The 13,906-nt window shown below is 46.4% G+C and overlaps 1 protein-coding gene across 3 annotated transcripts in view; it reads right to left on the bottom strand.

Moving 5' to 3' along the window:
* Nucleotides 1–13,906, bottom strand: part of LOC147439686 (sucrose-phosphatase 1-like) — a 64,713-nt gene that overhangs the window by 26,338 nt on the left and 24,469 nt on the right. For 2 of the 3 annotated variants that reach the window (XM_086485507.1, XM_086485506.1), the window contains exons 2-5: nucleotides 10,648–10,947; nucleotides 10,224–10,325; nucleotides 9,169–9,363; nucleotides 8,762–9,070 (exon numbers count right to left, since the gene is read on the bottom strand). In XM_086485507.1, coding sequence (XP_086341633.1) covers nucleotides 8,762–9,070; nucleotides 9,169–9,363; nucleotides 10,224–10,325; nucleotides 10,648–10,947 — 906 coding nt within the window. Of the gene's footprint in view, nucleotides 1–3,864; nucleotides 3,927–8,761; nucleotides 9,071–9,168; nucleotides 9,364–10,223; nucleotides 10,326–10,647; nucleotides 10,948–13,906 lie in introns of all 3 variants that reach the window. The other variant, XM_086485508.1, reaches the window with a different exon arrangement.

Consider the following 13,906-nt stretch of genomic DNA (forward strand, 5'->3'; position numbering starts at 1 on the left):
ATGTTGAATGTAGTGCACTTCAGAAAGCACAAAACGTGCTTGCAGAGCTTCTGCTCCCGAATGCCGTCTCCTGCAGTGCATTGAGTGCGGGAATATACGCCAACTATGGGGCACTTCAGATACGGCTTGAGAAAGCACGAAAACTAATTGAGCAGCTTCCTGTCCGGAATGTCGTCTGTTGGAATGCACTGATTGAGGGATATGCCCAACAACGGCCGAGCCGGCAAGCTCTGGACTGTTTTCAGCAGGTGCAAAGATAAGGCCTCCCTCCAGATGCAACCACATAATCGTGCATCTTGAAAGCACACAAGACGCTGGTTTGGGCTTAAAAGTTCACTCTGATATTGTTAGTAAGAGGCCGTTGCAAAAAACTGCCATGCTTGGCAATGCCTTGGTCGATATGTATGCCAGATGTGGTGCTCCTGTGCGGGATATCGTCTTCCCGAACGCGCTGACTGCAGGATATGCACAACAACGGCCGGGCCAGCAAGCTCTGGACTGTTTATAATACCACAAAGGCAGTGCGTCTACCGGATGCTCAACGTACTACTCCGATGCAAGCTGGCGGACGCCATCCTCTCCTGCTGCATATCGTGCGTCAAGCAGCAGTAGCAAGAGCATTTGTTGGGCCTCCGCCAGCTAAAGTAGCTGGTATTCATCGCGACAATCTTATTGTTGCGCCTAAACCTAAATCCGAGAGAGAGATCATGATGGGTTATAATGCTCAGCAACAGTACGAGCTGGCGGCCATGCAGATCAGGACTCCCTTGGTTGTAACCAAAGAAGCGCAGGAATGGCCGCCCTTGGAGACAGCATGCAGCAGTATTGACAGTACGAGGTTGTCCATGGTCACCATATCCAATTTGGAGATAATAGGATCTCTTGGCGAGGGAGGCTATGGGCAAGTATTCAAAGTCAGAAGGAATCATCAAAGTAACAACAGCGGGCGGCGAGTTAGAGCTGCGACCTTGCGGGGCAGAGCATATCATGGCCTGCAAGACCTTGGTCAAAGAGCTTTCTGCTCATGAAATGCACCGCAAGCACCATCTTCGGCTGGATAGGGTAGAGATCTGCATCATGCGGCGCCTATCCACTCAAGCGGTCGCAGCAGTAATGCCGATAGTGAGACTGCGTAGGGTGCATCTAACAGATGGCGATGGGAGGCCCTGCGTAGCGATGGATTTGTGCAAAGGTGGAACGCCACTTGACATGATGAATGGGAGGAGGAGGCAGAGGCTCTACATGACGTGCCATGAGGGGGCGCTGGTGGTGAAGGCCATGGTCACCGCTCTAAGGTTCTCCACGAGGAGAACGGAGTGTTGCATCTGGATGTGAAGCCAGATATCATTCTGCTGCAGAGGAGAGGGAGGCCGGAAACGGCTAAGCTGGCAGACTTCGGGCAAAGCGTTATTTGATTGCAAGGTATGCCCAACATTGCAGCGGCATGCAACGTGTTCATTGCAGGATATGCCCAGCAAGGGTTGTTTATAAAACTTGTCGTGTTTGGGAATGCCTTGGTCGATATGTATGCTGAATGTGGTGCACTTTAGAAATCACAAAACGAGCTTGCGGAGCTTCTTGCCCAGTGCATTGATTGCACATCAGGAGCCGGTCCAGAAATCTCTCAGCTGTTTTCAGAGGATCCAAAACGAGGGCCTCTCTCCAGAAGCAATCACTTACGTGTGTATCTTGCAGCCATGTGTGAACGCAAGATGCCGATATGGGCTTAAAATTTCGCTCTGATATTGTTAGTCAAGGGTCTTGCTATAAAACATCTATAGAATACAGCGTCATATGAAAAATGACATCAAGCAACTAGCAGTAAAGAAAAGAAGACCGCCACAAAGATATTATTATGTTTATAAGAGGACACGAAGCTAAGTACATCAATTAATATGGTATATATGTGTTATCTTGATGGCTCAGCTAATGTTTCCAAAATCGAGAAGCTATTTTTTTCTGCGCTTGACCCATCAGGTCAAAGGGTTGTAGTTGTGAATGGTGACAGATCATTGTGCCTAGAACCTCTTTAGACAATATACACAATCCTATTCTTTTGTGTGGTTGTTCAACCATGCACTTATATCTCTGTAATATGGGATTGTTCTTCTTGATATTGAAAGCTAAGACATCTGATATGGATGAGGTGGATAGTTCATGAGTTGTAGAGTATAGACTAGCGTTACTTGACTAAGATATCAGTGGGTTATCTAGCAAAAGCCTCCACTCCAATAATCCTTGTGTTATTGCATGTGTAGTTTTTGTCACATTGATCGATACGTCTATAATGCTAAGAAACTGTGCATGTAGTTGTCGTGCAGACAGAATTCGTTTTATGTAGTTAGGTGCATGGATGACAACATATCTTAGATGGTAATTAGATTTTTTACAAGAAGTACAGGTCGTCCATGAGTATTTGACTTCTGCGTGTTCCAAAGCACCCAACAATAGTAGAGAAGTGAGCGTAACAGGAGTGTCTACTTCATTTATCTAACGACCTTGTTTGTCTCTATATGTGAGGTATGTGGCTGCGCAAGAAGGACATATTTCTAGATTGTGAGCAAGAATGTCACATTGCATGCTCCAATATTTATGCAGTGCAGTCCAAATACATCGTTCGCATACCACATCATTCGGTCGCCGCGGACTGGCATTTTGACGGTGAGGCACAAATTAGAAGGGATTTGAGGTGGTGCAATCTTCTTCAGATTTGAAGTGGCAATGTTATCGCCATCGACGTTATTGTTGTTTGCCACTTGTCATTGCTATCATTCTTCTCTTGTGAGCACGTTGATCTGTTGCATGCAACCACACGTGCTTGCAATCTCAAGCGCATACTCTCACCCCGCTTACAACCTACCCCACCAAACCCTCGGCCACAACCTCCCCACATGCTGTGACACATGCTCAACCACACCGTGACCACAACCTCAAATGTGACATACCATATCTCTCTCCCTTTTGGGTTTGCTCCATGCCATACGCTTGACCCATAATTAGTTCACGACCTTACTCCCTCCTACTAAGTTGTTGTCGCCTCAGTACCTGCCGGCCTTGCGACATCACCTTTATAAGACAGTGCTCTCTCTACACGATGATGTATGGTTGTTCGCCGATCCTCACCCACCCTTGCTCTCTCACACAGGTGTTGAGATCTACTGTCAAGCCGTATGGCTGTGAAGCTTGATCCCACAATCATGCTCGATCCTTTTCTCGAGCTTCTAGTCCTATGCAGTATGGCTTCTCGGATGATCACAACAGGCTCTACAGCTCCTCTTTTTATTATGCGCGATGGCTCCCTTTGGTGCGCTTGCAACTACCTCCGCTCTCCCCTATCGCTTCGAGGTCCCCCTTTTGCATTCAGCCTTCTACTCTCCCTTCCATACCTTTTCGATCTATCCCTCTCATGCTCGGATGGTCGTATTGCTTGCGCACACCCTCTGCCCTGTACATGGTGCCATAGCCTCTTGATAATATGGACAGTTCCTTCCTCGCCCCCCTTCTCTTTCAACTTTCATGGGACCTCTGCTCCTACATCGTGCCCATCTGCTTGTTTTGGGCCATGTCATCATTCTCGCCCCAGTCCACGTACACTTGCCTTGGCACCTACCTGCCCCATTCTTTTAGCTGCTATGACACTCAAAGCCACTCGGATGCAACCTGATCTCCCTACCAGCCGCCACTGCATCATTAGCGTGCCATCTTCGTCATCAGGGAGCACTGCAGGTTTGCCTCCAAATACACACATGTGGTTAATTGTTATCTCTCTCTCTCTCTCTCTCTCTCTCTCTCTCTCTCTCTCTCTCTCTCTCTCTCTCTCTCTCTCTCTCTCTCTCTCTCTCTCTCTCTGTGGCAAAGACAAACCTGTGAACTGCTGCCTCTGCGAACCTGCGACACTGCTTTTGTTTACCTGCGAACCTGCAATACTGTTTTTTTTGTAAATTTTCACGGCGGAGATTTTCAGCCACGTGGGTTAATGAGAGCGCAGCATTGAGATTTAGGCTCCTACGCTAACGAAGTAATCACTGAAACCACTCAAAAAAGTTGACCTGTCTTTATCTAAGGTAGACAAATTAGATACAACTTGAGGTACTTCTTTTGCAAAGATCAAGTACGCAGAAAGATGATTCTTTATTACAGATGAAATAGCAGAAGCAGAAACAACTGGAACAGACTCGCCTTTAAGCTTTACATCAAGGACATGAGTCTTTTCTCTATGTACAAGGGTAATCTTTTTGTTGTAAGTATCCACCATAGCATGCAACCTGTAACACCATGAGATACCCGGTAACACATCACAGCCCTCAAGTGGCATAATATGAAACTCTTCCGCATCGACATAACTCTGAATGTGCGGACGAAGCTTTCCCAAAATGGGAGTAACGGGCTCTGAATGACCTGGGCATGCCAAACCTACTTCCCATGTCATACCAATCTCCTCTGCACGAATGCCCAACTTTGATGCCAATTCTGGTGATATGAAATTTGCATGGGCTCCTGGATCAAAGAAAACCAACACTGTATGGTCTCTAACTTTGCCCCAAGCTTTGAAAAGCTCTGTGGCATTTGTGTTTGGCTGGTCTCCAACCAAATCTGGAACAAGTCCTGCACTTGGCTTTGGCTTCTTCCCTTTATGGTCTAACTTGTCATCCTTATCCTGTGACTTCTTCTGTGGGCATTCATTTGCAAAATGTCCTTCCTGTTCACAAATGTAGCATTTCTTGGCCTCCCTAAGAGCTTTCCGTCCTTCAAAAGTTTTGCCAGAAAAATGCCTCTTTTGTCCTTGTCCTCGTCTTAGACTGCTTCTTGGACGTATCACCTTCTTCATTGGAGGGCTTCTTTGAAGGAGGCTCAGAAGGCTTTGCTGCAACATTGCCCTTGGCTGAAAACTGTTTGCCCTGGGACCCTTTCTTGTGGCTATTAAATCCATCGGAATCTCCCTTCGACAGATTGCTGGCCACTCTTGCATTCTCTATCAACTGAAACATATTCATGACAGTAGTCTTTGTGCAGTAGTCCCTGATTTTCTTGGGCAATCCGCAACAGTACTTCTCAATCTGTTATGACAATGGCACAAACCTATAAGAGGTGACTGGCAACAATGCGGCCCAAAATTGTTTATTGTACTCTTCCAAGTTCGCACACTGTTTAGCATTCAACTCGTGCCATTCTGTCATCACATCCACTTCAAAAGTGTTTGTCAACCATGCAGGCGCAAAAAGCTGTTTGAATTGGACCCACGTTGTTGGGGCTTGACCCTGGTTCAACAATGCGGTCCACCATTGAAGCGCATTCCCTTTCAAGAAAGTCGCAGCCTTGCGTATCTTTGAAGATTCCGTGAAGTTTCCTCCAGCATAAGCTGCATCGAACTGCTGTATGAAGGTCAAAGCCTTCAATTGATCCTCAGTTCCTCTGAAAGTTTCAAACTTCACTCCCTACCCACCTTCCTTGTAATCCTTCAGCTGACTCAAAGGAGCCACATTATCATAAATAGGTGCCTGTAACAGTTGTGCTCCATGAGTGTTCATTCCAGCACTCGCATCAACTGTTTTCCCTGTCATATCTGCATTTTGTACGTATGGCTGCGAAAAACCAGCCATACCAAATTGTGTTCCAGGCACTCGAAACTGGCCATAGGCACCCTGAAAACCTGGTTGGACACCCATGTTCGCGTACATAGGGTCACCCATGCCTGTTTGCATTGTCCCGAACACATTCCCTGGCATATAACCTGTGGAAGGTCCAGCCATGGCTTGAAACACTGAACCACCTCCAAAATAACCAAGATAAGTATTAGGTAATGGAAGGGTCTGACGCATAGCGTGTTCATTACTCCCTTGACCATTCACAATTGGTTCCTATCCAGCTAAAGCAAGTTGCTTTGGATCATTGGACACCGCTAGTTGCTCAACCACATGGGGCTTTCCCTCGAGCATCATGAGTCCTCTGCGCATTGGAAATCTCCTTTTGCTGCAACGGCTCAGTCATGCCTTGTGTAGGAGGCTGAAAACCTTGTGTCGGAGCCTGTAAGAACTCCTGCATCCTTGGGTTGTTAGCCAACTGCTGAAACATGTCCATGCAGCAACGCAGTTGAGTTCTAAACAACCTGTCCTCTTCTTGAAGAGTTGAAGGAACTTTCTCCGTGCCATGTGAGGAAGATCCCTCTTCAGGTACTTGGTCTCTCTTCTCTGCCATAACGACAAGCTCTGTGTTTCTTTCACCCACAACAATCCACGCTGCACGTTTTGAAGAAAAAGTGACTATCCCGTCGATGGAACCATGTAACCGGCCTGTACAACGTAGAGGGCGGTACTATTTCAATTACCTGTTAACTTTACACAGAGCACTGAGAAGGGAAGAGAACACAGTTGCATCCAACGACTAGAATGTCACTGCACACACGAGACCGACACCCTGTAGGCCCCAAAGACCGGCGCCCCTTTCGGTATTTCTTTATTCAAATTAAGGTAGACGATCCGACCACTTCGCACAAGCTTTCACAAAGCTGTCCAAACCTCGCGAGGGCTGAAAACGCAGGTTTTCAACCTGATTTTGGCAGCATAACGACGCAAAAACCCTAGTAGTTCAAAAGCACCTTTCTAGGACGGATTCCCTCGCTATCTGGAAGCTTTCTGGTGAGCTGTCACAGAATTTCAGCGGGCTGTAATTCCCTGTTTTTCACTGCCGGGTGCCCAAAAGCCTGTACACGAATCCCAAGGCTCTCACGAGGCTCCCCCGGGGTTCCGTTGCAGTTTAGGTGCGAAACCCTAAACCTGCAGAAAAACACAGCACGCTGTAATTCGCTGTTTCGGATCATTTTTAGCGGAGCGAACACGCCTACGCGTGTCCCAAGGGCTCCCGCATGCAATGGGACAGTTCCCCTGTGAATTGGACGAGTTTTCACGCGAGAAAACTCTCCGAACTCGCAATCTTTTGCGATGGAACTGTGCATACCTGTGGGGGATTAGCAATTAGTTAATCCGGTTCCTGTTCAGAAGGCTCTTGCCTTGGCAAACGCGCATAAACCCCCAGAACTATACATGTTCAACTGAGTAGCCCAACTAGTGGGGCATTACCATATGTGCCAAAGGGGAGAGAGAGAGATGCACGAGAGCAAGTCATCGCGCTACATGAGACAGAGGAGAAGGCAAGCTTTCCATTAAAGCTGTAGACCTGCACCCACTACTCACACACACACTGTAGGTCACTTGTGTTCAAAAATCAACCTCCTCTCTCAAATTGGGCGCCCCCTCTTCATGCTGGAAGTGGCAAAATTGCCTGGAGCCGCCATGTGTCCAATTTGCCCCTTTTGAGTTAATTCTCTAGGTCCCACTGACTTATAAAGTTATAAGTGACTTTCTGAGTGGCCTAGACTTCATTTGGCGCACACAAGCTTCCATACTCGTCAGAATCCAGTGTTAACTGGCCCGACCAGTCCCAGACTGACCGACCGACCCAGACTCCCGCTGTGAGAAACCTATTCGGCCGCCGCCGTTTCACACTGGCCATGCAATGTCCACTTGCACCTTTTCAAGGGTTCCGGGGAAAACAAGTAAAAATAAAAATAAATAAAAATATCTAGTACTTATTTACGGAAGGCAACAGGAAACTACACCTCCTGGTGACAGTAGGAGACTGTAATCAGAGTGAGCTAAATCAGATATCCTCTCTGGAGTGCATACACGTCCATCACTAATCTGTATAGACCCGCGATCCCCCAAATCAACTCAATGGCACACAAACACACACACACACACAGAATGAGGATGATCTGGCAATAGCTCAATTGGAACGAGTCGAGTGCATGGGACCATAAGGTCAATAGCTGGACTCCCGGATATGTCACCGATGAATGGATTAAAAATGTCACTGCTGAGATGGCAGGACTTGAGCTCACATGGACGAGTTGAGAGGCCAGTAAACTATCCACTGCGCTGCCATTGGCTCATAAAGTTTAAGCCAAGTTGTGTGCACCTTGGGAGCCATATAAAAGAACTCCCTTAGTTGCTTGAGACAACCAAAGTACTATATCATCAGCACGTGAGGCATCCAGAAAATCATCCTCAATGATGCTTGAGGTGGATTATTGTTTGCCGTTGGCTCATAAAGCTTAAGCCAAGTTGTGTGCACATTGGGAGCCATATAAAACAACTCCCTTAGTTGCTTGAGACAACCAAAGTACTATATCATCAGCACGTGAGGCATCCAGAAGTCCATCCTCAATGATGCTTGAGGTGGATTATTGTTTGCCATTGGCTCATAAAGTTTAAGCCAAGTTGTGTGCACCTTGGGAGCCATATAAAAGAACTCCCTTAGTTGCTTGAGACTACCAAAGTACTATATCATCAGCACGTGAGGCATCCAGAAGTTCATCCTCAATGATGCACATCCAAATCCAGTGCAAGCCAGTACCATGAGCGGTAAGGAAGGAGCTCATAGGCCCTAAAACTAAGAAAAAGGAACAAGAGAAGCACTCTTGTCTAACATTGTAATCCTTTGCAAAATAGGATTTCATGAGAGATGCATTAAATGGAAGTAGTGTATTTTCTATCATCCATTATCATCGAAAGAAAGATGATTTATGTTTTGCCCACCTCCAGTACTACAGACCTTTAAAGTGTTTGGCATGTCAAATCAGGGCCCTTACATATAAAAGCTAAAATAAATATTTCATGTCTGTGCTAGACCAATACACTGGAGGGAACTAAGAGGATCAAAACAGCATTAAGATATGCAGAAACATGGGCATATATGCACTTACGATTACTCCAGAAAGTCTTGCAAAAGAGGATTCCGTGTTTGAAACCTCCCCCAAAAGCCAGTTTATCATGAACTCATTGAATTCAACGACCTCCCTGTGCACTGCTGCAGGAAAAGGTACAGACCTTTCAGCAAAAAGAGGAAGAGATTCATGATTCGCTTTATCTTTCAGATGCAATTGAGGTCCAAATCTAAAATATTGCAATGCCTCCATGATGCCCCCTGCACATCTTTGACTTGCTCGGAAAATGTTTGCATTAGAACCATGGAGCTGATGCCATCTCTCCAGCTCTTCTTGTGCATTTGCAACCTGGTTTCAATAATGAAAACTGATCAATCACAGTTATGCCGACTGGTGAATGATAACAATGTGAAACTTACCAGAAATTAAGGCACTTAAGCTCTTACAATGACACCATGAACACCTTCCACAGTGAAAAGGTCTATATCATTTCCAGAGTCTCCACAAACAAGAACATTCTTATGTGTAATGTCATTCTGGTTCAGCTTCTTGAGAAGGTACGCAAGAGCTTGACCTTTCCCAGCTTTATAAGGCAACACATCCAAGTCTATGCCACTACTGTAAAGCACTTTAACTCTCAGCTGCAGCAGTAAACGCATACGGAAAATCTCAGCATATGAAAGGATAACTGCACTGTTGCAAAGCTTAAAGATCTAACTCTGATTGGCAACAACAGAATTCTTACGTTTTAGGAGTTGAACACCCTGAACTGTGTCCAAAACATCAAAACTGTGAGAACTGTACTTGTAGTAAATAGAAAACCTGTACAAACTTTTCTTGCACAAAAGACACTCGTAGGCACTAAGCCTTGAAAGCTAAAGGCAAATTCCCAGAGTTATAGTCAACTGGGAGGGCCTGAGTCACTCAGTCAACATGCAGGTTACAAGTCTGACCCTCAAATTCTATGCTTTTCTGACTTTGTTGGCAGTGCATGTGGCTCTTGTAGATTATTGACCATTAACTGAGTTTAGGAACTAGGTAGGCTCAATGAATTGTGCAGCCCGTTGCCTCCTAGATAAGGCCTCTTCCAGATCATAGCTTCCCCTTAATAAGGCTTTTTCCCAACTGCAAAGGCCAAAATCCAGAAGGGAAGCTCAGTGCCTGAACTACTCACCACACCACACCACAACCCTCCTCCTTCACCCACCCCCCCCCACCCCCAAAAACCACGTGCACGACTCTCCCCCCAAAGTATAACAAGGAAAAAAAAAGATAGAAACAGAAATCTATCTGAAAAACAAGCTTCAGCATGGTGCAAAATTAACACGCTGGGCCTATGCTTGTACAATGCTGGCAAAAGAATAAACAAAATAGATAAGAACGTTTTGTATCCCGAATGGAGTGGTTAATATTAACTTGCCAAACAGTCACTGAGCTGAATTCAAGATTAAATTGAAGACATAACTGACAAGAAGAACCTTAAATCTGAAACATCAATTACCCCTCTCTCTGATAGCCTTTTCGAAAAAGTCTCTTGCATGTCTTGTCCTTTAGCTCTGTCCACCTTAAAGCTCACTTTATGTAAGCCTTGATCGGGCTCTTCCTGCATTGCTGTCACATCAGAATCCACATTTTCCAAAGGAAATAAAAAGAGCTCTCTCAAGTACAATCAACTTCCTAATTTTCTTAAGCCAAGGTGTTGTTAACACAAGAAAAGGGGGCACTTTAAGCAAAGGGGCAGCTGATGGGTTGGTTTTGTGAGATGAATTGGCAATCATTCAAGGCAAACTTTTCAATCATGCACATGCACATACACATAAACGATACATAATTAAATATATATATATAAAGCATAATAGTGCACCTTACATTGCACCAACTACATATCCACCTCAATGAGTAATTATCCAACAACAGACCATTACCTGAAATCGAAGGCTAGAGAGCTTCAAAGCTTCCTCCACAATGATATCACGATTCCAACCATCGTCTAACTCTTTTGCCCATGCTTTGTCAACCTCCAAAGATGTTCCTAATCGTATTTCGGTACCCACCGATAGTATGAGTACGTCAGGAGTCAAGAGGGGGGCGACCTTTTCCAGCTCTAAGTATCTTTGCATTGAACGACCGGAGGAATATACCAAGTGAGAATTGTGTCCATATTCACTCGCCCACAAGCAGTTGAAATCAAGTAATGCCCGATGTGTTGAATCCTCATGGTCAACCTAAAAAAAATACCTTCACACTCAAACAACGAATAGCATTGCAACTCTCTCTCTCTCTCTCTCTCTCTCTCTCTCTCTCTCTCTCTCTCTCTCTCTCAGCGAGCAGGCTTCAGTCAGCTCCACAGCACGCAGGCTTCAGCGAGCAGGGGGTCGTCCTCTTTCTCTCGCGAGCAGGCTTCAGCCTCAGCAACTCAGCGCGCAGGTTTTAGTCAGCTCCACAGCGCGCAGGTCTCAGCCTCAGCACCACAGCGCGCAGATTTCAGCCTCAGCACCACAGCGCGCAAGTTCTCAGCCTCAGCACCACAACGCACAGGTTTCTAGCAGAGCATGGGCTCTTAGGGCAGCAGAGCGGCTGGGGTTGTTGAGCGTGCAGGAGCTGCTGAACGTGCAGGGTTGCAGAAATGCAGAGGGAGCAGGTCACTGGCGCACCCTCTCTCTCTCTCTCTTTATCAACACCGTCACCCTTTACAGTGCCCACCAGCTCCACCGGCTTGTAACGTTCATCAACTGGACAGCAGAAGCTGGCGGTCAGATACGCAGGCGGAAACAATGCAGACAGAGAAATCATACGTGTAGACGGCGGCAAGAGCGCACGGGCGGCATCATCATACTCGTAGGCGGTAACATCATTCACTCAGGTAGGCGCTTTTACTCATTAGGCGTAGGAGGGTCATCATACACGTAGCTCAGCTGGGCATCATACGGGAAATCATACGCGTAGGATTCAGCAAAAAATTCTGCGTGCGAAATGGTAAGTGAGCCCGATACATCTCTTGAACGACAAAACATGGAAGCAATCTCCCCTGCACAGGACACGGAAGCCGTCAATGTCTCACCTGTTTGCAAGTCGCGAGTAAAGGCAACCTTCATGCTCATGAACAAGCGGATGGCACAGATGGAGAGGGAAATGAAGGAGTGGAAAACAGAGATGGAAGGATGGTGGAAGGAGAAGGCCAACCTCCTTCAGATGGTCTTCAATGAAGGCGCACAGTGGAAGAAGGAGAAAGAGAGCCTTAACACAGAAATACAGACACTCAAAGAAGAAGTCTTAGCCCTCAAACAGGATAACCCAAACGCCGAGATACGGACACTCAAAAAAGAAGTGTCAGCCCTTAAACAGGAGCTTGCTGATAGAGTAAGCAGTGGGCTAGAGGAAGGCGAATTTCAACCCTCGGTAATAGATGAAATCAAGGAAATCAAGGAACAGGTAAGGATGATCACAGAAGAAGAGAAACTCAGTGTGGCAAAGACATTTTCATGGGTGGAGATGATAACAAGGACACAGAAAAAGGCGGACGAGGCCGAAAAATGGATTGAGGTCGCCAAGAAAGAGAAAGGTCAAGAAACTCCTTGTACACCAACGCTTATCAACATGACCCTCGAAGAGGAACAAAGAAGGCGGATGCGAGCACATGTGAGAGTGACCGGTCTCAAGGACAAAAACAATGTAGAGAAAGAGGTCACAAGCCTTACATCCATGATGGGGATGGAGAAGCCTTTGCACACAAAGGCATGGAGGGTAGGTAAGAAAAGTGATGGCACGGGAGAGTCTTCAAAGGGGAGAGCTCTCATACTACGCTTCCACTCGTTGGAAGAGAAGAAGGAATTCTTGAGGAAGAGGCCTACTCTCAAAAAGACAGGTATTTTCCTCGGGGATGACCTGACTCTCTCACAGCTCGCACATATGAGAGAGGTACTGCCAGAGATTACAGCGGCAAGGGAGAAGGGAAAGATAGCCTTTTACAGAGATGGACGGGTGGTGATTTTAGAGCGACGCACTGCATGACGATGCGAGACCTATGGGACCACAATGAAGATGGCTACCTGGAATTGTAATGGGTCTATGAGGTTGGACGTGGGTGCATTTGAGGACACTTTCAAAGACAAGGATATTATATTCTTCTCAGAGACTCATCAAGCCCCTGGACAGGTAATGACACATGTGATGGGATACAGATGGGAGACAGCTCACAGGACAAATGCGAGATTTGAGCATGGGAGCAGAGGTTCAGGAGGAGTAGCAGTGCTATTTAGAGAGGAACTACAACCATTACTGCATATTGTACGAAGAGATGATCATGCTAGATATATGTGGGTAGACTGAGAGCTGACACAGGTCGATTCCTATATATTGCCATATGTTACTTTCCTCCCAGTACATCCATGTATGTTGCATCCAGAGGGCAGTCACCTTTCTCTATTCTAGATGATGACATATGGGAGTTTTCTAGGGATGGTGATATCATTCTCCTAGGGGACTTCAATGCCCGAACGGGCAACTCGCAGACAGTCTTCTACGACACTTCAGATGAGATGCTTAGAGAGCTAGATGTAGGTGAGTTGGGACTTACCTCATGGAAATGACGACTACACATGGATTAGCCATACTTAATGGCTTACAGGGATTTCACAAAGCAGTCGGTTTCACATGCTTTCCACACAGACATGGGGCCAGTACAGTGGATTATGTTATGACACAACCGAGATTTGTCCCTTGCATTCAGGATTTCACAGTGGGAGCCAGGCCAGTGGGCATAGCAATAGATCATGCTCTCTTGACATTGTCCGTTAAATTTCAGTATAGTACAACCCAGACACCAGGAGGCAGGTCACACACCCGCTATAGATTTACACCAGAGACTGATTTCGTTTATACAGAGGAGATCTGGGACAGTCTATTGGAAGGCACAGCTGGCACAAATGGTACAGGCCTCTCAGTGGAGGAGTGCACCATATTGATTGAAACACTGCATGGGGCTGCATCAGTGGCATACCCACACACTCAGTCGGGTAAGAGACGACATTCTGGGAGCGGAGCATGCCCCAGAATAGTTGGTATGATGAGGAGTGCATAGAGATGAGAGCCCAGCTTCAGAGGGATCTTCCGTTAGGAGTCATCACTTACAGTCTCAGATTGCTTTCCGACGCCTTGTGCGACGGAAGAAGCGAGCTTACCTAG

Source organism: Adiantum capillus-veneris, chromosome 16 (genome assembly GCF_014529385.1).
Source record: "Adiantum capillus-veneris isolate H3 chromosome 16, ASM1452938v2, whole genome shotgun sequence".
Taxonomy (NCBI): domain Eukaryota; kingdom Viridiplantae; phylum Streptophyta; class Polypodiopsida; order Polypodiales; family Pteridaceae; genus Adiantum; species Adiantum capillus-veneris.